The following is a 20,091-nucleotide window of genomic DNA, read 5'->3' on the forward strand; positions in this document are numbered from 1 at the left end:
TGCTGTTGAATCGCGGTTACAGCACACGCTCCAGCTCCCGACCGAATTCGATCGTCGCCAGCACCTCCGGTTACCTTGCGCACGGCGCCAACCCTGAGGCACCAACCTCCCACCCGTTTAACGGCCGCTTCCACGAGGAATTCGATGTCGCCAGTCAGCGTGACTCGGTTGTTGTGGACGGACCATCCGGCATGCAGCGATCTGCTTCCCAAATGTCACAGACCCGTTCCGCGACCCCGACGCGGACCAGTACATTGAAGAAGAAAGCGTCCCTCAGCAAGAGGGGCAGTATGCGCCGCAGCGGTAGCAAGCGCAGCTTGCGCGCGGGTAGCGTACGGAGTCTGGTTTTGGGCGACAAAGAAAAGTATGGCGCCGATGGCGAAGATCCGAACAGCGCCTTTTATGTTCCTATTCCCACGAATGGAAGCCCGACTGAGGTCCTGGCAAATCGCTTTCAATGTATGTCAACTTGTTGTCACTGGTTTGGGTCTCTGGTATGCTAATTCAAGGTAGCATGGCGCAAGGTCCTGAAGGACCTCATTATCTTCTTCAAAGAGGTCCAGAAGTCCTACGAAACCCGATCGAAATTGTTCCTGTCAGCATCCAACATTATGCAAAACACATCGCTTCCGCCTACGTTCCTCAAGTCTGGAGGTCTGTCCGATGCGACCGAGATTTTGCGCGATTTTCACCGACAAGGATACCTGGAAGCGAACAAAGCCGCGGAGGTGGAAAGCGAAGTCGTGAACCAGCTCATGGGCCTGCGAAACGATCTGCAAAAGAAGATCAAGGAAATCCGGGGTCTCTCTGGTGATTTCCGCAACTCCGTGGAAAAGGAAGTCGACGCCACCCGCAAGACGGTCCGACATTTGCACGAGGCGCTGGGTCTGGTTGACACCGACCCTTCCGCAACCTCCGGCAGAGGCGATCCTTTTATTGTTCGACTGGGCGTAGACAGGCAAATTGAGAAGCAAATCGAGGAGGAAAACTACCTGCACCGAGTATGTGCTTCATTAGCCAATTTGTGAGAGGCAGAGTACTAACCTTTTCTAGGCCTTCTTGAATCTGGAACATTCTGGTCGTGAGCTCGAATCCATCGTTGTAGGCGAGATTCAAAAAGCATATAACGCATATGCCAGCATACTCAAGCGTGAGGCAGACGAGACATACGACACCGTCGAGAAACTCCGCGCGGGGCCGATCTCCATGCCTCACGATCACGAGTGGAACTCTTTCATCGCGAACACGGATGAACTGGTCGATCCGCGCGTTCCTCTTCGCGATGTGGAGAATATCACATACCCGGGTAGGGATCATCCCGCGGCAGTGGAGGTCCGGTCCGGAATGTTGGAGCGCAAAAGCAAGTACCTCAAGAGCTATACACCCGGCTGGTGAGTATCACTCGGGATGAAGGTCCCATGTATCCTAGAATATTTTGGCTGACTTGGAGTAGGTATGTTCTGTCTCCTACTCATCTTCACGAATTTAAATCTGCCGATCGAGTCGCATGGCAACAACCGGTGATGTCATTGAACCTTCCCGAGCAGAAGCTGGGGTCGCATTCGCAGCCAGACTCGACATCGCACAAATTCATGCTCAAGGGGCGACAAACCGGGACAATGCACCGGGGTCATTCTTGGGTCTTCCGTGCGGAATCGCACGATACGATGATGGCCTGGTATGAAGACATCGAGAGCCTCATCTCGAAGACAGGCGAGGCTCGGAATGCATATGTGAGGCAGCATATCCGAACTGTGAGTGGCATGAGTTGGCGGAACAGCAGTGATGGGATGGATGAAGACGAAGCAGACCGCACACCGTACTCTGCAGAGTCAGCAGTCTTGCACCAGGAACGCCCGACGTCTCAGCCTCGCGAACCGGGCGGGCGTTTCCCCAGTGACGTGCAAATAGACCGCCATTTGGAGGCTCCACTGTCGCCCTCTAGTGGAGAGAGCTCTGGCGAGAGAGATCTTCTGGCCGCAGCCGGCTCCTTACCTGACGGTCGGGACTCTTTCAGCAATGATGTAGAAATGGGCCAGAACCGTGCGGGCAGCGCTGCAGCAGCAGCTCCAGTGGAGAGACACGATAGCTACTATGGCAGCTGGATGGGCACGTCAGACGGCGGTCGACAGAGACAGCTTGGCCAACACACCCAGAACATGAATGACAACCGGGAAAGAGTCGGATCTGATCGAGGGAGTACCACCAATATATATGTGGCGGGGCTTGGGTCCACAAACTCTCGCGACCCTTCTTTGACCCGCCAGAGGGAGCGCGGCGAGAGCACATCAACCGCACCAACCACGACGAATGTAACCGACTACACTCATACCACCGTGCCGACGTCGATTGATGAACGGGAAGAATCCGACGCTCAAGATGACGGCCTGGTGGGCGACGGTGTGGGCATTACGAAGCAGCAATCGGCGGCTTCGGTCGACGGCTCATTGCGGACGCCACTGACTGGACCTGTCACAACCGATCCGGCGGCTGCCTCGCAAACCGGAAGCCTCAGGCGTCCTCCACCGCAGTCTAAGAATAGTGTTTCGACGCTTGAACTGCAGATTCCAGGCCATTATCCTCCCACCGGTATGGCTGCGTAAGCAACAACCGTGCTCTTGCGTGCTACAAGAGGCGCACTGTTGCTGATTTCCTATGTTAACCATTTTTCTTTGTTGATTTCCTTTGTTCCTTTCCTATGTACATTATTCTCACGCATGCATATGTGGATGTGGTGACCTTCTGTCACATCAGAAGGACGACCACTCACTTCCAAAACCGGGAGCGCTGAAGTCAGGCAATGAGCCTACTACGCTGCGCCCCTAACGTTTTTGACATATCACTTTATCGGCGTTGCAATGTGACAGGTGGTGGTAATCGGTCGATGGATGGACGGACCGGATGGACGGCTGGATGATCAAGGCGTTTGGTACAATTCTGGATAACTGGCTGGGGACTTGTTTCTTTCTTTATTTCTTGCACTTATGCACCGTTTGCGATGCTTGGTTTCTTCAATTCTCTGTACAATATTCCCCGACCATTTGAACTTCTTCAATTCTTCACCTTATTTCTGCTTCAGCTGGTTGATCTAAGCTTTCTTTCTGCGTCTGATACTTGGCATGCTTGCTGCTTTGCTTGTTTTGAACCTGGTCTGGTCGTCGGGAGTTTGAATCCTCGGATGGATGCATGCAAACAAACACACGGATCGTTTGTCTTTGAGCAGGACTTTGGATATCTATCTATATAGCTTGCGAATGAACTGAACTGAATTCACAACATGCCATTTGGGAAGCTAAATAGGGAGGCGCTACTGACTACCACCTGCTCTTGTATTCCAGCTTCTACCTGGGGCCAACAATGGTCACCTCAGGCATATTAATAGGCCTCAGGCGATAACTGCGTTTGTTAAAAAGGCGGTATGGATTCTGCTGGTTTTAGGCGTGGTAGGCGGCGGGCGTTGGCTGGTGTGGCAGTAGCGCCTTCCTTTTGATAGTATACAGCCCGAACCATCAATCCTCTCAATCTAACGGCGCCAACTTACTTAACTACAAGTGATTTCCCCAGTGACCATTTGACCCTTCACAAATACATCTGTGCAATAAAAATACAGCTTCCCAGGCAAGAACATATCAACCTAACTACTTAGTAGTAGTGTTGCGCATAAGGTACTGCGGACTTACTGCTGATAGTGGATGAATAAGGGCGATCCCAGATGGTTGGACTAGAATACTTTCAGGGAGTACTCATGGACCCTCCTTTGGGCATAATCAACCGGATCGAACGGTATTGCTGCGGGGATCTTGGCACGTTCAACGACGGCTGGCAGAGCTAACATGATATTGATGATGATGATGATGATGATGATGTTCGTGTCAGCCACACAAGAAGAAGCAGCATGTATTCGGGATGACTGACGAGTGAAAAGCAAGAGTCTAGTCCACACGGGATATATCCTAGTCCACCCTGACCTAAATCTCCCAAATCCCCTGTCGATATATACCACTGCAGTTACGCTGATACTCATTTTTAAGATCTCGATGATAGAATCAAACAATTTTATCGAGCCAAAACTGCAGCCTCAAGTAATTGTTCCTACCTTGAAACAACTAAAGGAAAAGAGGGACCAACGCAGAAAAGAAAATCAAGCTGCCCTCATTGAAGCTAATTCAAGATCTGAAAAATGCGTGCTCTTTCTACCGGAAGTTCGTAAGGCCAAGACTAGCTACTGCCGCGCATGGCACTGTATACATAGGAGGCGCACCGGGAAGCCAAATATCCGGTCTTATTATCGCATCGCTTTGAGAGCAATGTCTGCACATTCTAGTACGGAGGTTAACCGCAAGTCATTGGTCTTTCCTAATAGTGGATTTTTACTAGGCTCTATCGAATACTACTATGTCACATGTTTCGAACGATTACTGCCTTGTCTCCCTAACTTAGTTCGATATGGCTACCTAAAGATGGACGACTGTATTGCTGCTCCACCAGATAGTCATATCTTTACTTCTCGGTCATACTATTGTTATTCTTTTCCGTGAAACATCTGAGAACCAACCCAGGCCAACCTCGGCTATTCCAACACTCCGAAACTCCTTTCCCCCGGCACTTACTGTCAAGATCAGACAATTCCACAATACCGACGGGGATCTGCTATGCTTCAAAGCGTAAAACTCCGTCTCGATGAGCTTGTTTGGATTTATTTCGAAAGGGTTGGTGTCAGGTAGAAAATGTGCTTTCTCCGGACTCTGGCATGACCGAACGATGTATAGCTGGGAGGCCATAGCATGTATCATGACTCCAATCATCTGGCCCTCAAGTTCAAGCTTTGCTGTGTTATAGGGCCCATATATATTATCACCGGCTAACGTATATTCGATGTTCACCAATTTGATATCCGATTGAGAGTTTCTCCCCCAGGTGCTGATAGGCCCCTCCACGGAAAGCCACGACCATGTTGGAGCACTAGAAGGATTGGGCCTCTTGTGACTTTCGTCCTTTTTGGCCACCTTCGAGCTATTTGCGTCTGCCCGCCACAAAAGTGAGCCCACTAGCCAATCCACCCACATACCAGCAACATATAAACCCATCAGGTCATCCCGGTTAACTTGCTCTGCGATAGCTTCAAGTGCAGGGAGGCGATCTTTAGGGTGTGTGATTCCTCGTGCTTGGTATTGATCGATCACCGAAAGCCATAACCCAAAACGATCCATATCACTGCCATACTTTATGACCTGGGCGTATCTCGTTTTGAAATTGTTCAATTGAGGAAATCTTTCTCTTGGATATCGATCAGTGCCCAGTCTCCCGCATTCGCACCAGGAGTCGGATATGCATTCCCAGACTATCTCCTCTTGGGTGTAATGTATTATTCTTCTAGCGAGAAGGCGTTCTTGAAAAGCCCAAGCACGGCCAAAGAGTGGCATACTCTGGTCGTTCCAAGCCTGCCACGAGGGTTCATCGTTTTGCCAAACATCATGCCTTATTTTCTCCCTCACAAGAATAGGAACTCGTTTCCCACGGTTTTCAAGATAGGCCACCTTATTCTTCCTATCCGTATATATACCGGCACTGTCATTTGGCGCATGTGTAGCTCCGATCACAACATGTGCGTTACCGTAAATATGCCCCATGGTCTCACAAGCTAACTCCCACTCCTCCTTGCTATCCTGAACGATGCAGATAGAATCGATCCAGACATACTGACAGCCAATTCTCTTAGATATATCAATTGCATGTTGATAGGTTCGCGGAAGTTTCGAAATCATGATACCTTCAGTTGTGTGTGCCTCAAGATTCTGTCTGGTTGTTTTAAAGCCAAGAGTGTTTCCCCAACAATGGCTTAGCGCTGTATATCTAGGTGAATCGGATTTCTCGACTTGAACCAAGTGGACACACGACTCTTCCAGCGTACTGGATATCTGTAAAAGCCTTTTAGGGTTGACCAAAGAATTTTCACGCATGCCTTTGCATTCAGGGTGGTCGCTTTCGCATCTCTTAATCCACGATTCTATCAGAGCAAAGCATTGGGGCGCAGCAGAGTCGTGGCACCAAGTGTTCGCACTTGGGTTATCTTCAAGGGTAACCATAAGGGTACCTGTTGTACATCAGCATAGTGCTTCTATTTCATAGAAAGGGAAACTGACATGGCGTAGATAATCTTGAACTTCAAATTCAAGACGAATGCTGTCAATTACAGGTTTTGTAGGCTCGAAATATGTTGAAGATTCAGCTGTATTGATAGGAGACGGCCAATTCAACGAAAGCTCAGCTTCCTGGGTGTCTGAAAAAAGCATCCGGCTCACTTTATAATAAACCTGATTGGTATTATCTCGCGGTAAATGGGCCCATTTATCTTCATAGAGGCTGGCACAATTCCTAAAGAAAATCACACCATTCACAGCCTTTCGAAAATCCAGCTTCAAGCTTTCTCAAGGAAAAAAGGCCAGCCAATAAGAGCCATATCAGTATTCCTGCAGCGGCAGACTTCACAATCTTGCATGTTTAAATATGGATCGGTGATGATCTTTATCAATGGACGACGTATATGTGTCAATCAGGAGAGTATATCTGCTGCCGACGTTTGACGCACAGAATACTCGTTGTATAACAGGAAAGAGAATAATGGGTCTGAATATGTTTAAAGCTCAGCTTGAGTACTGTAGCTCTCGTCTCTTAAAGGTGAGCGAAGCGTGTCGTCAGCATAGGCAAGAAGCGTATCTAATCTAGATGACGTACTGTATTTTAGTAGATTATTCTTGTGGAGAGATACACAGCACAAGAGAGGGATTGGAATCAAATCCTTTGGTGGTATGAACACTTTGAGTGAATGTATCTTGATATGAGGTCGGGGCACGGCTGTAGAAGGAGGGGAAGACACAAGAGTCCGACACCTAATGTATTTTGGGCCGGATGACTTAACGACCTTGGAGGGCGTATGATGCCAGCCTAAACATATTCTTATCCAATGAGACGTCGAAAGGCTTTAGCGAACGATGACAATCAAATCATTGCACCTGCTGACTTGGCGCACGGGCACTGTCAGTCATTCGGGATGCTTTATTAATAGAAATCCGGTCCAGTGTAATAGTAACTCTACAAGTTGTACTATAGATCACAAAAACATCATCATAGAATCTCATCCTATATCCACTCGTACTTTATACGAAGCGCTTGGAATAAGTTAGCTCTTGACCAGGAGATGCATCTTGGCCGGTGTAGAAGGGGGATGTGCCCAGATTAAGACGGCTGAGATGCGGCTAAGTCGAATTTAGGTCTTATTGAGAACAAGAGAATCATGAGAAAATGAGACCAGGCTACAGTTACGGATTGGGACGAGCAGAAAAAGATATTCTTTCTGGGTGTATTACTGGTTTATCATAGTGTAAACTGACTGGTGGAGTAATGTGAACAATTCGAAATACGCAACCTTATGCAAAAGGCAGGAGAATAATATCCAGCGTCCCAAGCCTGGGCGAGGAGCGCGCAGATTCTATTTGTTTACTTCTCTGTGGTTATCACATACTAGGCTGCGTTAACAAAGAACACAGAAGGCATGTGCACTGCTGGGCTGCGATAATGCCCTACGAGTGGCAGCCTTCATAATTAATGCTGTACATGCTATTCCGTGTCAGGTTATTGCCCCAATATCCCTGTATATGCATCCTGAGCTAGCTGTCTGGCCATGCTGGATGATTGGAGGGGATGAAGCGTTATGAGCCGTTCAAGCCTTGTAGAAATACACATTTAAGTCTCTCGTGGTTCAGTTACCCTTTGCATATTAAGGACATTACTATCCATATATCTAAATCCAACTATACTCTGTTGGCTACCAAATGCATTCTTGTCATATCTATGCGGACCTAAACAGCATGTCTAGTAAGTCATTAGAACCACCCAGCTTTGTGCGTTTTCTCATGTTCCAGCCGGCATATCTGACATACTGGAGATTACAAGTCCTTTCTCGAGGGCAACGCTCCAAGCGAACCAAGCCTATATCATTCTCAACACGGCTATCGGTGTAGCTGATGTTGTTGAAATGTTCGAGTTACCGGTAGATCCCCTGTCTTAACTGATCTGCTACTTAAGTGAGGAATGATATCTAAGGAGCTTTAGTCGCGGCCGAGACCTTCAGGCGGCTAGACTCTGGCCTCACACAAAGAGCCGGGCAGCCCTAAGGGCCAATGAGCAAGCAGCAAAGCAGCTTGAAAACGAAAGGAAAGAATGAATGAATGAATGAATGAAGAAATAGACTTTCGGCCGAACCTTTTCCCTCTGATGATGCTCAGTTTCCCTCAGTTTACTGCAGTTTCCCAATTTCCTTCCTTCTCCTTCTCCTTATCCACCCTTTCCCCAATCATTCTTCCTACCTCCCCTCCCCCAAGATCAACCCACAACTATCTCTTCTTGGTACTTGACTTGCTTGAATTACTTGAGTCGCCTGACCCATTGCCACAATGGTCACTGCTCGGAAAAAAGCAAAAGCAGCCCAAGCGCACTAGCACGGACATAGAAGAGAAGGGAAAGGGGGCAGCTGTGTACCCCAGTGGAGAGTATCTCTGTCAACAGGAAGAGTATCATGACATAATGGAACATCATTTCATGATGGGCATGCTAGCACGGCCCCATATACGATCCTGCCCGGAAATGGTCCGCGACGGCTTCGGTCTGCTCGCTCTACGGGTCCAGGGCTGGGCCATGTCATGGGGTGAAAACAAGCCTATGTACCGTCTCTCCGATGATGACAAACGGATGATCATTGCAAGCTTGGATGGTTTCTGCATCCAAGATGACTGGGACAGTATATATTCCTCTCTCCCCCCTGGCGGTCGTGCTGAGATTGGGATTGTTTTGATGGAAACCATGATGAACAAGTTTATCCATGACAAATTTGCCGCCTCTACCTTCTGGTTTGTGGATGCCAAAATCGATGCTACTGACCAGGAAGGGGACGACAACTTCTGTAAACGACTCGACTATGTCTATGAGAGGTTCAAAGAAAGTAAGCTTCTAGACCTCTCTGCCCTCCCTCTTTCTTTCCTCCCTGAACTGTGGAGTCGATGTCGCTGACTTTGGTTTCTTCCTGTAGCATTGCCTAAAGACGCAGCCTGGTGGAAATCAACCCTCGTGAGCGTATGTATGCTCAGCGCCACAGAATGGGGGTACAACAAAGCCCCTCCCACACCACTTCTTCATACAACACTGGAACGCCGCAAGGTCCTCCTAAAGGCCTATGGAGACGAGCTGCTAGCGAGCCAGCCATTCCAGCTCTTGTTTCGAGGCTCATTGAGCGAGGAAGAGCAGGCCATACGCGAAGAAGAAACTCGCAAAGTCCTAGAGGAAGCTGCCCATCAGTTCACCAGTCTCCAAGGCGAATTATTTGGCAATCTTGTGGTCGAACGACTGCCTGAGCTTCTGACATTTGATCGTCATTCCAATAAAATGGATCCACATATCCTTCTCGTCGGCTTCAGGCCTCACCACGGTACTCGGGTTCTAATCGTGACACGCCCGCACTACAGCTACCATGACATTGTAGCAACCAATGGTTGGCAATCTCGGCCTCCTCTCCAAATCATCACCGCAAGAGTTTTGACGGCGCCCAAGGGGCCCAAAGCTCGGGCTCTATGGGCTGCTGCTGGCGATGATAGGCCCATCCATGTCGCGCAGGGTCACGCCAATACCGCGGAAAATGAGGAGGTTAGCCAAGAGGAGAATGTTGAAGAAGGTAGCGATGGCGAAGACAAGCCACGGAAGTTGAGGAGGACATACTTGCGAGGGGCTGAAGATGAATGAAGGGGTTAGCCTGGGATTAGACGGAGGGTGTTTGTCATTGATATAGGGGCTCTATATAGATTCTACTGTGCTTGAGATTTTTCTTTTGCTCTCTTTCTTCTTATTTGTAACGTTTCACTTTTACCGCCTGTGTATCGGCTTTGTCATTCATGCTTTTCCATTCATCGATCGCTTTCTTTCTCTAACAACTGAATACCATGTGATGTCAATTGTCGGGCTTTTCTTACCATACTTAGTGTAGACCTGGAGCAATCATTGCAGACCTAAGTATAAACCACACTCGCTGGGAAAGCTGCATTACCTCCCTCAAAGAAAAGCCTGAATACTATTCCAGCAATACTTATAGACAGCATAGAGAAACCCTCAAGCCGAAACAAGAATATTCATATCAATCGATGGGGCTTCGGCAGAGTGCGCTGAATAAATCCAATGGGGGGCCCATCGGCATATAACCTCGTATCTCTTTGATCTACTTGTATCTCCGAAAGTCCACCCGTATAACCATTAGCTATAGACTGCTGATGCACAGATACTAAGCCAGGTGTCAATGACATGATTGACAACTCATCCTCAATCCTATTCATTCAAGTGGTTAATCCCAGTGCTTGGCGACTTACTTCGACCAGTCACATTGGCATCTGCATAGTTCCTCCGGATATCATCTCCGATGATATACAGACACCCACAGGTGGTTAGGGCATATCGAACATGAAGTTCGATGTTTTGGCCTTTTTTTTAAAGTAGTTTAGTGCTTAAGCCTAGCCCCGCTAGTATCTCTAACTGCCAGGCTACAGTAGCTTTGTTAGTAGTATTAATGGCATTACAAAAGAGGTGCTATGGGGAATATTTCTTGTATATAATTGGAATTCCAATAGTACCTTTCTATATTCATATGATATATGTTATATGTTATGATTATGGTTCTTATACTAGTACTCATCCAACGTCCAGAAGCCTTTAAAACATTCAAAACCGGGATCCCTGCGGATACATACAAGTGTGCGGCGTCGGGTGGTGCATCGGACGCCGAATCTCTCATGCCGGTGTTTCCCCCGCTACTCGCAACTTGCTACGAATTGGTCCCAGTGCTAGAATAGCAGTAATATGCTAATCTATCAGACTTGTATGGTAAATATCTAACAAATTTGGGGATTAGATGTCTCAGTTCCACATATCTTGTCTATCTACCTAGTACCTGCCTGCTTTACCTGATTGATCAATGTCGAGACTAGTATTAAGAAGCAACAACTTAATAATGTTGTATATTTATTACAAACTTGGTGTTTCTACATATGTAACTACTGAATGGTATAGCAATTAAATAAGCCTGCAAGCGCTGGCTGAATTATCTCCGAGGATTTTATCAAAGCTCAGGATACAGCTGCAAGATATATCTAATTCAACTAGTAATCAGGTATTAGTATTTAATCTAATAAGGAAGACGCTTGCTGCTTACCCTTTTCCTCCACAACATGTGCATGCATCAAATCCCGCCTCATCAATCTCATTTTCTTACGTACTATCTGCATACCTTGTCCTAGCCTCCTCCTATGCATACCGCTATTCAAACAGTATCATCGTACTGATGGATGATGTCGGAGTCGGGAGCGAGCCACGATGGGGTAGAATCCGATTGCGAGTCCTGACCCGGAGAGAATATAGTAGATAAATGATGGAAGTACTAGAGGAATATATATCTTCAATTCCTGTACCAAGGTACAGGGATAGTACTTGGAGACAAACTAGATTGAATTGAGTAAGCATAACAACATGCTAGTTTTTAGTAGATGGCTTGTTGTGTATAATCTTCAGAAATAGTAGCAAGTAAGCTTTAGAGAAAGAGACAAAAGAGACACTGCAGATAGCATGTGAACATAACTGATAACTCCAATACAGTCACTACTATGTATAGTCGGGTATATAAGGTATCCGTGCTAGCCTACCAATTACAAGTCTACAAGTCAGAACCTCATCAAATCAATCAAGCGGGTCAAACCCTCCAGTGCAGCAATTTCACTAGGGCAACCGTCCAAACGCAAAGGAACAAATCCACCAGAAGCCATCCGCTTGCAATTTCAGCTTGAAAAACATCCGATGTGTCCCCGCCAGACCAGATCTTCGGAGAATTGAAACAACAATAGAATGCCCGATAGTAATAAGAAAAACAAATCATAAGGTGTGCCTGGTATGGAACAAAATGCAGCATGCGCGAACCCGCGCCAACAGATCATCCTTTTCTCGATCCGGAGTATTACATCGCAAACTTTTTTCGGCCTCGATATGTCCTCCCGAAGAAAAAAGCAAATCATATGATAGTGTTACATGATCTGATCCTGCGTGATCGGAGCAGTCGGCTCGGTGCCATCCATCGCATCACCAGGCCCTGGGCCGGCGTTCATGTACTTGACAAACGTAATGCCCAGGGGACGACCGCCATACTGGTAGCCGGTGAACTTAGCTGTAGTGCAGTTAGTAGCTGTCTTCCTTGCTAATTAAATCACAAGACCTACCGATAGCCGTCTCCGCAGTGTCCGCACTATCGAACTGAACCACACCAGTGCCGCGGGAACGACCATTGGGTTCGTACTGGATCTCCGCGCGATCGACTTTGCCAATAGTCGAGAACAGATCCACCAGATCCTCGTTGCAAGTCGACCAAGGCAGGTTGCGCACGTAAATGACAGCGCTCTTGTCGCCGCCAGAAGTAGCGAAATCGGTGAACGGGTTAGGAGGTCCAGAGGGCACGCCCTCGAAACCACCAGGAGCACCGCCGAAACCGCCAGGAGCACCGCCATAACCACCACGGAAGCCTCCGCCGAAACCGCCACGGCCACCAAAGCCACCGCGGCCGCCGAAGCCACCACCAAAGCCACCACGACCGCCGAAACCACCACGGCCACCGAACCCAGGTCCGGCACCAGCGAAGCGATCCTCACGAACCTCCAGCTGGCGTCCTTGCCAGTCGTATCCGTTGAACTGCTGAATGGCATTCCGGGCATCCTCAGGGGACTCGAAGGCGACAATACCAGAGCCCTTGGGACGGCCAGTGGCATCGGTGTGGACATCGGCACGGATCACAGCACCCTGCTGAGCTAAATGAGAAGTCAATGTTAGTCCTGAAGACAGCTTGCGATGGGGAGGAGGCAGAGATGGCGGTTGAATAGAGGCTCTGCCGTCCCATACTTACCAGCTTGGCGGAAAAGATCCTTCAAGTCTTGCCAGCCAACGTTGAATGGAAGCTAAACATCCCCAGCGTCAATACCTAATTCCGGTCGAGCACGATATCAAAATGTCAATAATGGATGGGAGTAAACCAACATTCGAGACATAAAGCTGACGGCCACCAGCGCCGCCGCCGGCAGGCCCGCCGAAGCCGCCGCCGAAGCCGCCGCGACCACCACCTCCGAAGTCACCACGAGAGGGACCTCCCGTGAAACGAGGCTCGGGCTCACGATCCTGCGCTTTGGTCAGGAACCGATCAAGTTTTCAGTGACCTGGAGGGAAAAGGGTGGATTATACCTCACGGACGTAGACGAGTCTTCCCATCAAGTTCTGGTTGCTGAGGGTGTTTACCGCATTTTGCGCTTGTTCCCTGGTCGCGTATTCCACAATCCTATTGCGCACCGTCAGTAACAACATACTGGCGATCAAAGACCAACGGAATCGACTCACCCGCATCCCTACAGTATCCCGGACGGCCAGGCCCAGCCCGTCAACCCAAACAGTCCATAACAAGCGAACCAACGGGGGAGAGAAAAATCCAGAAACACAAAAAAGGGAAAGGAAACCAGCCACACTACGCATTGGCGCCCACCTTCGACATTCCATTGGGAAGCAGTAAGACATCGGCAAAGATGACTTCTCCAGCTGTTCGAGCGCGGAACGTCCCCCTCCAAAGTCAGCCACAGATTCCAGACCCGCACAAACGCTATCACACGCCCGGCAACACGATATGACCCTGCTCACCCTGTCTCATAAAGTCTTTCAGATGATGCCACTTGACATCGTAGGAGAGGTTGCCCACATAGACGCGACGGTCTTGCTGGGACGACTCGCGCACGGCTTGCATCATTTGTTCTTTGGCGACTGCGCGATCTTCGAACGAACGGGGGGGAGGTGGGTAGCTGCCGCGCCCACCGTAACCAGAAGCAGAATGACCACCGGGAGCGCCTTGGGTCGTACTCATAGGCGAACGAGAACGACGGTCGGAGCGGCGATAGTCGTCACGGCTGCGAGAGCGACTGCGGGGAGAGTACGAGCGACGGCTGCGTCGAGGGCTACGAGAACGACGACGGGGAGAACGAGACCTCTCGCGCTGTGCGTGGTCAGTGTCGTCGAAGGCAGACGGAGACATGAGGCGGGAGGAGAGCGAGCGCGCGGGAATGGCAGAGAGGGAGTGGAGATTTAAAGAAAGGCAAAGAGGTAGTGAGACAATGGTGGATTCGATGAGATCAGCGCGCAAGGTCCCTGGAACTGGGGGGGTGGGTGGGAAATCGAGCTGCTTGGTTGGATGGAAAGGAAAACGGGGGAATCGGCAATGGGGAATGGCAATGAGAGATGGGGGAGTGAATTGGGACGGAGAGTGAGTTGAGTTCAGTGAGAGGGAAGAGCAGGAGCAGGAATGCACGGGACTGGATTGGATTGGGTCCGAGTTCCGGTTTCTGCGCCAGACACGGGGCCGGTCACCTGATTTGAGTGTCAAATCGGGTTTAGCGCCAAACGCCAGACCGGGGGGACCCTGGGGAAGTCACGGGCAACCGGACCAGCCATTCCAGCAGAACCAGCAGAGGACAGGGAGAAGAGTGAAGAGAGAGTCAAGATGCAAGTGAGGGCACAGCGAAAGTTCTTCCATGGGGGCAATAAACAATCAACAACTAAAAGAATCACCCAAGCAAAGTAGACAGATAGTAGATGAGGATCGGAGTGGAAGATCAAGAACGAGGGTGGATAGCTTGCGGGAGTGGCAGCAAACAGTGGGGATGACGGATTCCCGAACGTGAGCCGTGAGCACCGCCCATCACTCTCCCTCTCTCTATTTGCAGCTGAGATGGATCTTGTCGACTGTTTCCCCATCCAGCTATCTGCAACAATGACAAAGAGAGCTCCTTTCTTTCCAAAATCAATCAAGAACAGCGCTAGATGCATCCATTCTCCAAGAAGAGCTACAAGCGCACCAACCGATCGGAAAGCAAACTTACTTGATAGGGTCGATAGACGTCGGCTGAAGATTAAGCCTAGATGGTAAGCCACCGAATCCACGGTCGGGAGGGAACAAAGCAGTAGAAAGGATATTACCAGAGTACGAAAGAAAGAAAAAAAAGAGGGGGAAGATTGGGATGGGAACGGGAAAGAGGATGGAATTAAGGTAGAAGAAAGAAGAATGGAGAGGAGGCGAGACGCGAGAGATAAAGGAGGGTGACGGCGGGAGGGGGGAGGGAAGTCAAGTCAGACACAGAAGAAAGTGTGTGGTGTGTGTGTGTGTGTGGGCGGCTGTGTGTGAGAGGGTGAGGAAGTACTACTTAGTTAAGGTGGTAGTAGTGTGCGCGTGTGTGTAAGAAGCAGCCAGCCAGCCAGGGAAGGGGATGGGCGAGAGGGAGGGGGGAAAAGAGAGAAAAGGAAAAAGAAACGATGAGACAAGGTCCAAGGCCAGAAACCAGCTGAGGGAGAGAGACCACCGTCGTGCTTGTTCCAGCCCGTGTGTGTGTCAAGTCAGATCCAATCCCATGCCATCCCATCCGTCCAGTGCAGAGCAGTTCGAGTCCGTCTGTCTGCCAGCCCGTTCGGGACACCATGCAGCACGCAGCGTGATTGGCCTTCCCCCCGGGGGCATCCGCAGACACCCTCCACTGAGCGTGGATGTGGTTGGCGTAGCTGTCGCAGCAAGAGGAATGAGATGCATGGTCGGGCTGGATGGTCACTGCTCTGACTCGGCACATCCGCCCGGCGCCGTGAGCGAGGATGGAGGTCCCTGCTGGAGTGGGAACCCGTGTGTGATGATGATGGTGAGGGGGGAGGGGGTCTGAGGGGAGCTCAGAGATACGGTATGTGCAGCCTAGACAAGGGAGGGGGGGAAAGGAAGGCACATCAGGGTTGAAGTCAATCACAAGTCATTCCCAACCGGGACAAGAATGTGAGGCACCCTCAAGTATGGATTATGGATCGAAGCAAGAAGGAAACGTGGGCTGGATGTCCACCGGGACAAGCCATTGACGGTGGATCACGAGAGAACAAACAAACAATCCGGGGAACCGACATGGGGACAAGAGAAGTTGCATTATAGGAAAAGTATCACCCACCCATGTTGATGATATTGGATTCGATGGTGTAAGAAGATCAAAATGAAGAAAAGAGGAGGAAGTGGAAGGAAAATGATACGTTAGTTATCAAGCAGTAGTACGGAGTAGTGGTAGTAGTGATGATGATGATGATGATGATGATGATGATGATAGAAAAGGTAAATGGGGGGACAGGAAGACAGTCTGGATCGCCTTCCAGGCAAGCAGACAATTATCAGAACAAATCGGAGATCCGAAGGGGAAGAGGGGGGGGGGGGATAGGAAGGGATAGTCTAGTTAGTACGAAGTAGTGCCAGCTGCAACAAACACACTAGTAGGTTATAGTCGTGAGGAGAGGGAGGAAGAGAGGGAGATGGGGCCAGAGTGTGTGAACTGAGGAGCAGCTGGGGATAAGCAACTCACTCCGACCTGCCGGCAGGGATGGAGGCTCGAGCGGTCGGGATGTTCACTGAATAAATGGAGAGGAAATGAAGGAATGAGATGAAAAGGATCAAGGGGAAATCAAGGGTAGTTGGGAAGTCATAAGGGACCGAGATGGCAGTTGGGAGTAAATGAGGCATTAATTGATCATCATCCATCGATCTCCTTTTGTGAGTGAACTGGTAAGAATGACTGTCACTAGCTGGTATCCATGGATGCTGCTATCAACATCAGACACAGACAGCCTATCATCGCGGGGAATCCGCCTGAAATGTCATGATCAACAGGCACAGGCACCACCACCGCATCCACATCACTGCAGTTGTTCCAGCCCTTCATTTACTTCCCGATTACTCCAAAATACCTATCAACTAGATCATACTTAGACCTATGCAGTAATCAACCAATAGCCACCTTAGGTTGTTAAACCCAAAGTTGCTCTCATTGTGACTCCCCATTTTGATTCCCCCAGCCATAACTNCATCCACTGTAGCACTAAAGACAGCCACTGTCTCAGCGTCCCCGACAGAATCAGACATCTGAACCACCACAAGCCCCAATCATTTCCATCAATTGACACTGCAGACCCCTCTATCCATGAAACACAATAAATCGTTGATCATAAACAACTGGTATACAGTCCGAAGAATTGACCCCAAACAAGTACCACTCCTAAAGACATCCCGACGCCAGAACAGAAGAAGCAGCTCTTGGCTCTCCGCTCAGGCCACCGCTTAGAAAATCCTCCGCCATCCATTCAACTTCCATCTCCGTCTCCATCTCCGACCTTCAATTCCTCCCCAACAGCAACCACAACCACTCACCCAGCATGACTCGCTCACAACCCCTTCTCACCCTCTCCCGGAGGTATCTTGCAACCACTGCGCCCCGAACAACCACAACCACATCCATCCGTACAACAACATCTTTCCTCACCACCAAACCCACCACCACCACCTTCCGCTCCATCCAGCACCAACCATGCCTCCGCACCACCACGACCCCTAGCATCCGTCCCTACCACTCAATCCACCACCCCACCCCGACCCACGAATACTCCAATTCCCAAACGACCATCCTCTCCTCTGCTCTCCGCCACGTCCCGACCCACGGCTTCACCCGCGACGCCCTGACCCTCGGAGCCCGGGATGCCGGCTTCCTCGACGTCTCGGTGCAGCTTCTCCCGCGGGGCGAATTCGACCTGATTCTATTCTGGCTGGCGAGTCGACGGGGGTCTTCTCCGCTCCAAGGTGGAGAATGATGCGCTGCTGCAATCATCCCAGCCTCTATCCGTGGACGACAAGATCAAGGTCCTGATTATGGAGCGCTTGCGCATGAATGTTGAAGTGAAGGAGAAGTTGCAGGATGTATGCTTCCCCTATCTTTCCTGATCTATCTCTAGCTGTTCCATATATCAGGAATGCCGTATGATGCTAATAAACATGGTAATATAGGCCCTAGCCATCATGTCCCTTGGCGAAAACATCCCTCTCTCGTTATCCGAACTGCACGCTCTCTCGGACGATATCCTCACGCTAGCGGGCGACGCTTCCGTCGATGCATCGTGGTATTCGAAGCGCATGGCTGTGGCGGCTGTGTATGCATCGTCGGAGTTTGTGATGACGCGGGATACGAGTGCGGGGCTGCGTGATACGGAGGAGTTCCTGAGTCGCCGGTGGGCGGATGCAAGAGCTGTGAAGGATAAGTTGTCCGGGGTGAAACAGTGCTTGGGATTCTTGGGGTCGACTGCTGTGGGATTGGGGAGGAGTTGGGGGTTGAAGCTGTAACTGGCACCGACATTGACTGTGATGGGAAGGAAAGTATGGGGTGGTAGTATGTACTATTATTAACATTATTTCGTTTTAGCTTGCTTGTTTACTTGCGGTATTTGCTGCCGCTGATACAACTGTATATTTACATCTCATTCAACCTGACCACTTCCCCTGCTTCACAACATCATGTATATACAAAGGGTCTAATAATCCCTCGCCCTCTCAATCTCCTTCACCCTCTCCTCCAATCTCTTAACCCACCCCTCATCCCCAAACAACTCCTTCACTGCCTTCCGATTCGGCGCCAAATCCCACCACGGCTCGCGATTCGACTTCCCCTGCTTCCCCTCCACCTTGGCCTTCCGCCAATGATTCCTCAGATCATGATCCCTCTGATTCTTAATCGAATGCAATAAACCGCACGTACGACGGTTCGGCTCCACGCCCGTAACCTCCATATCGCGAAGCAGCGACACTACACCGGGCAAATCATGACACCCACGCCAATAGAAGTAAATAAACTCATTATAGAGAGCCGTGGACCCGCCCAGGACCGCAGACGCCCGGCCCATAGATTTAATCGTCGCACGGAACTGGCTGATGAGATGAGAGTCCGGATAATGCAGGTTGAGGAGCTTGAACGCGACGAGGAGCATTTTGGGGTAGAGTTCTGTGACGACGGGTTCGGTGGGGACGATGGGTGGGATAGTGAGGGAGCTGTCTTCCGAGGAGGTGGCTTCGTCCTTAATGCCCAATAAACCCTTCTTTTCATCGTCCAAGTGTCGAAGGATATTGAAGATCCGCTCCTTGCATACCTCCCAGATACCCGTGTCTCCGCGACGGTTATCAATCGCGTCCCAGAGCGCCGCTTCGATGCTTACGGACTCGCGCATGATCACGGCCTCGATGGCCCGGTCCATGGTAATCTGGTTCGAGGATATCATCTCTGCTAGCTCGTCGTCGGTGTATTCGCCTGTTTGGAGCTTTTCTTCGATGGCTGTATTCTTTTCTCGCACGGCGAGTTCGCTTTCTTGCCGCTCGGTGCGCGCTGCGCTGCGCTGGCGCTTTTCTTTCATGTCTTGGAGGACGGAGTCGAAGATTGCGGAGATTTGGGCCATCTCGTCCATTTCGTCGTCGCGGAGGGTGGATTTGGGTTCCGTTGATGACGGCGTGGATGGTGTGGGTTCAGTCTGGGATTGCTGACGGCGCTCAGTGCCGAGTTGCTCGAGAAGGTTGCCGAAGATCTGTTTCTCGGTGCTGGTCATGGTCACCGGCTTTTGCGGAGCTGATTTGCTGGGAGCTTGTTGCTGCTGCTGTTGCGTGACGGCCGCGGCTTTTTTCCGTAGAAAGCTCCTCCGGGTTGGACGCGCGGGCTTGTCATCTTGTGCTGATTCTGCTGTTGCTGCTTCATGTTCCTGCTCGTTGGCGTCGCTGGACGTCGAGTAGTGCTGCTGCTGCTGCTGGCTGTGACGGACTGGAGGGGACAGGTATGCGGCAGTGAGGGTGCGAGTCTGGTACAGGAATGGGACGGACGAGTTGCGAGCCGCGAGCGCCAACCAGGACCGGGAGATTCGGGCACTCATTGTACTATGACAATATCCAACTACAGTCTGAATCAATAGACTGTAAACGTATGGTAACCTTTCCACACGGATCAACAATTGGTGGACCGGTCTGCCGAAGTGAAGCTGAACCAGCCGTCCGTCGGAGAATCTCCCGCTCGGCGCAGTTTCTCCCATCAATTAGAGCCACGTGACTACGCGGCGCTCCGAACGCGCCTCTGATCCGCGTGAGCAAAAGTCATCCATCTG

The 20,091-nt window shown here is 50.2% G+C and overlaps 8 protein-coding genes across 8 annotated transcripts; 4 read left to right on the forward strand and 4 right to left on the reverse strand.

Moving 5' to 3' along the window:
- Window positions 1-23: 23 nt before the first annotated feature.
- On the forward strand, window positions 24-2,603 carry An06g01400 (uncharacterized protein; the record flags this gene model as incomplete). Its single annotated transcript, XM_001390925.3, has 4 exons — window positions 24-459; window positions 514-1,001; window positions 1,054-1,391; window positions 1,454-2,603. Coding segments are annotated over 4 exons (2,412 nt in total), but the record flags the coding sequence as incomplete, so codon positions are not given.
- A 938-nt stretch (window positions 2,604-3,541) lies between these two features.
- An06g01410 (hypothetical protein) lies at window positions 3,542-4,319 on the reverse strand (the record flags this gene model as incomplete). Its single annotated transcript, XM_059748067.1, has 3 exons — window positions 3,542-3,634; window positions 3,731-3,986; window positions 4,198-4,319. The coding sequence occupies 3 exons, from the start codon at window positions 4,317-4,319 to the stop codon at window positions 3,542-3,544; spliced, it is 471 nt and encodes a 156-aa protein (XP_059605282.1).
- A 192-nt stretch (window positions 4,320-4,511) lies between these two features.
- On the reverse strand, window positions 4,512-6,086 carry An06g01420 (uncharacterized protein; the record flags this gene model as incomplete). Its single annotated transcript, XM_059748068.1, has 1 exon — window positions 4,512-6,086. The coding sequence occupies one exon, from the start codon at window positions 6,084-6,086 to the stop codon at window positions 4,512-4,514; it is 1,575 nt and encodes a 524-aa protein (XP_059605283.1).
- Window positions 6,087-7,868: 1,782 nt separating this feature from the next.
- Window positions 7,869-9,792, forward strand: An06g01430 (uncharacterized protein; the record flags this gene model as incomplete). Its single annotated transcript, XM_001390928.3, has 3 exons — window positions 7,869-7,875; window positions 8,249-8,998; window positions 9,086-9,792. 3 exons carry the CDS (start codon window positions 7,869-7,871, stop codon window positions 9,790-9,792), a joined length of 1,464 nt encoding a protein of 487 aa, XP_001390965.3.
- A 2,725-nt stretch (window positions 9,793-12,517) lies between these two features.
- An06g01440 (uncharacterized protein) lies at window positions 12,518-14,146 on the reverse strand (the record flags this gene model as incomplete). The annotated part of the gene is made up of 7 exons (XM_059748069.1): window positions 12,518-12,602; window positions 12,698-12,884; window positions 12,980-13,031; window positions 13,111-13,248; window positions 13,312-13,405; window positions 13,593-13,659; window positions 13,759-14,146. The coding sequence occupies 7 exons, from the start codon at window positions 14,144-14,146 to the stop codon at window positions 12,518-12,520; spliced, it is 1,011 nt and encodes a 336-aa protein (XP_059605284.1).
- Window positions 14,147-14,174: 28 nt separating this feature from the next.
- An06g01450 (uncharacterized protein) lies at window positions 14,175-16,540 on the forward strand (the record flags this gene model as incomplete). Its single annotated transcript, XM_059748070.1, has 10 exons — window positions 14,175-14,357; window positions 14,396-14,473; window positions 14,519-14,634; window positions 14,767-15,033; window positions 15,204-15,253; window positions 15,352-15,756; window positions 15,807-15,881; window positions 15,958-16,077; window positions 16,184-16,269; window positions 16,472-16,540. 10 exons carry the CDS (start codon window positions 14,175-14,177, stop codon window positions 16,538-16,540), a joined length of 1,449 nt encoding a protein of 482 aa, XP_059605285.1.
- Window positions 16,541-17,827: 1,287 nt separating this feature from the next.
- An06g01460 (uncharacterized protein) lies at window positions 17,828-18,295 on the forward strand (the record flags this gene model as incomplete). The annotated part of the gene is made up of 2 exons (XM_001390931.3): window positions 17,828-17,875; window positions 17,963-18,295. The coding sequence occupies 2 exons, from the start codon at window positions 17,828-17,830 to the stop codon at window positions 18,293-18,295; spliced, it is 381 nt and encodes a 126-aa protein (XP_001390968.3).
- A 188-nt stretch (window positions 18,296-18,483) lies between these two features.
- An06g01470 (uncharacterized protein) lies at window positions 18,484-19,863 on the reverse strand (the record flags this gene model as incomplete). The annotated part of the gene is made up of 1 exon (XM_001390932.1): window positions 18,484-19,863. The coding sequence occupies one exon, from the start codon at window positions 19,861-19,863 to the stop codon at window positions 18,484-18,486; it is 1,380 nt and encodes a 459-aa protein (XP_001390969.1).
- Between the last annotated feature and the right edge of the window lie 228 nt (window positions 19,864-20,091).

Source organism: Aspergillus niger (genome assembly GCF_000002855.4).
Source record: "Aspergillus niger supercontig An06".
Taxonomy (NCBI): Eukaryota; Fungi; Ascomycota; class Eurotiomycetes; order Eurotiales; family Aspergillaceae; genus Aspergillus; species Aspergillus niger.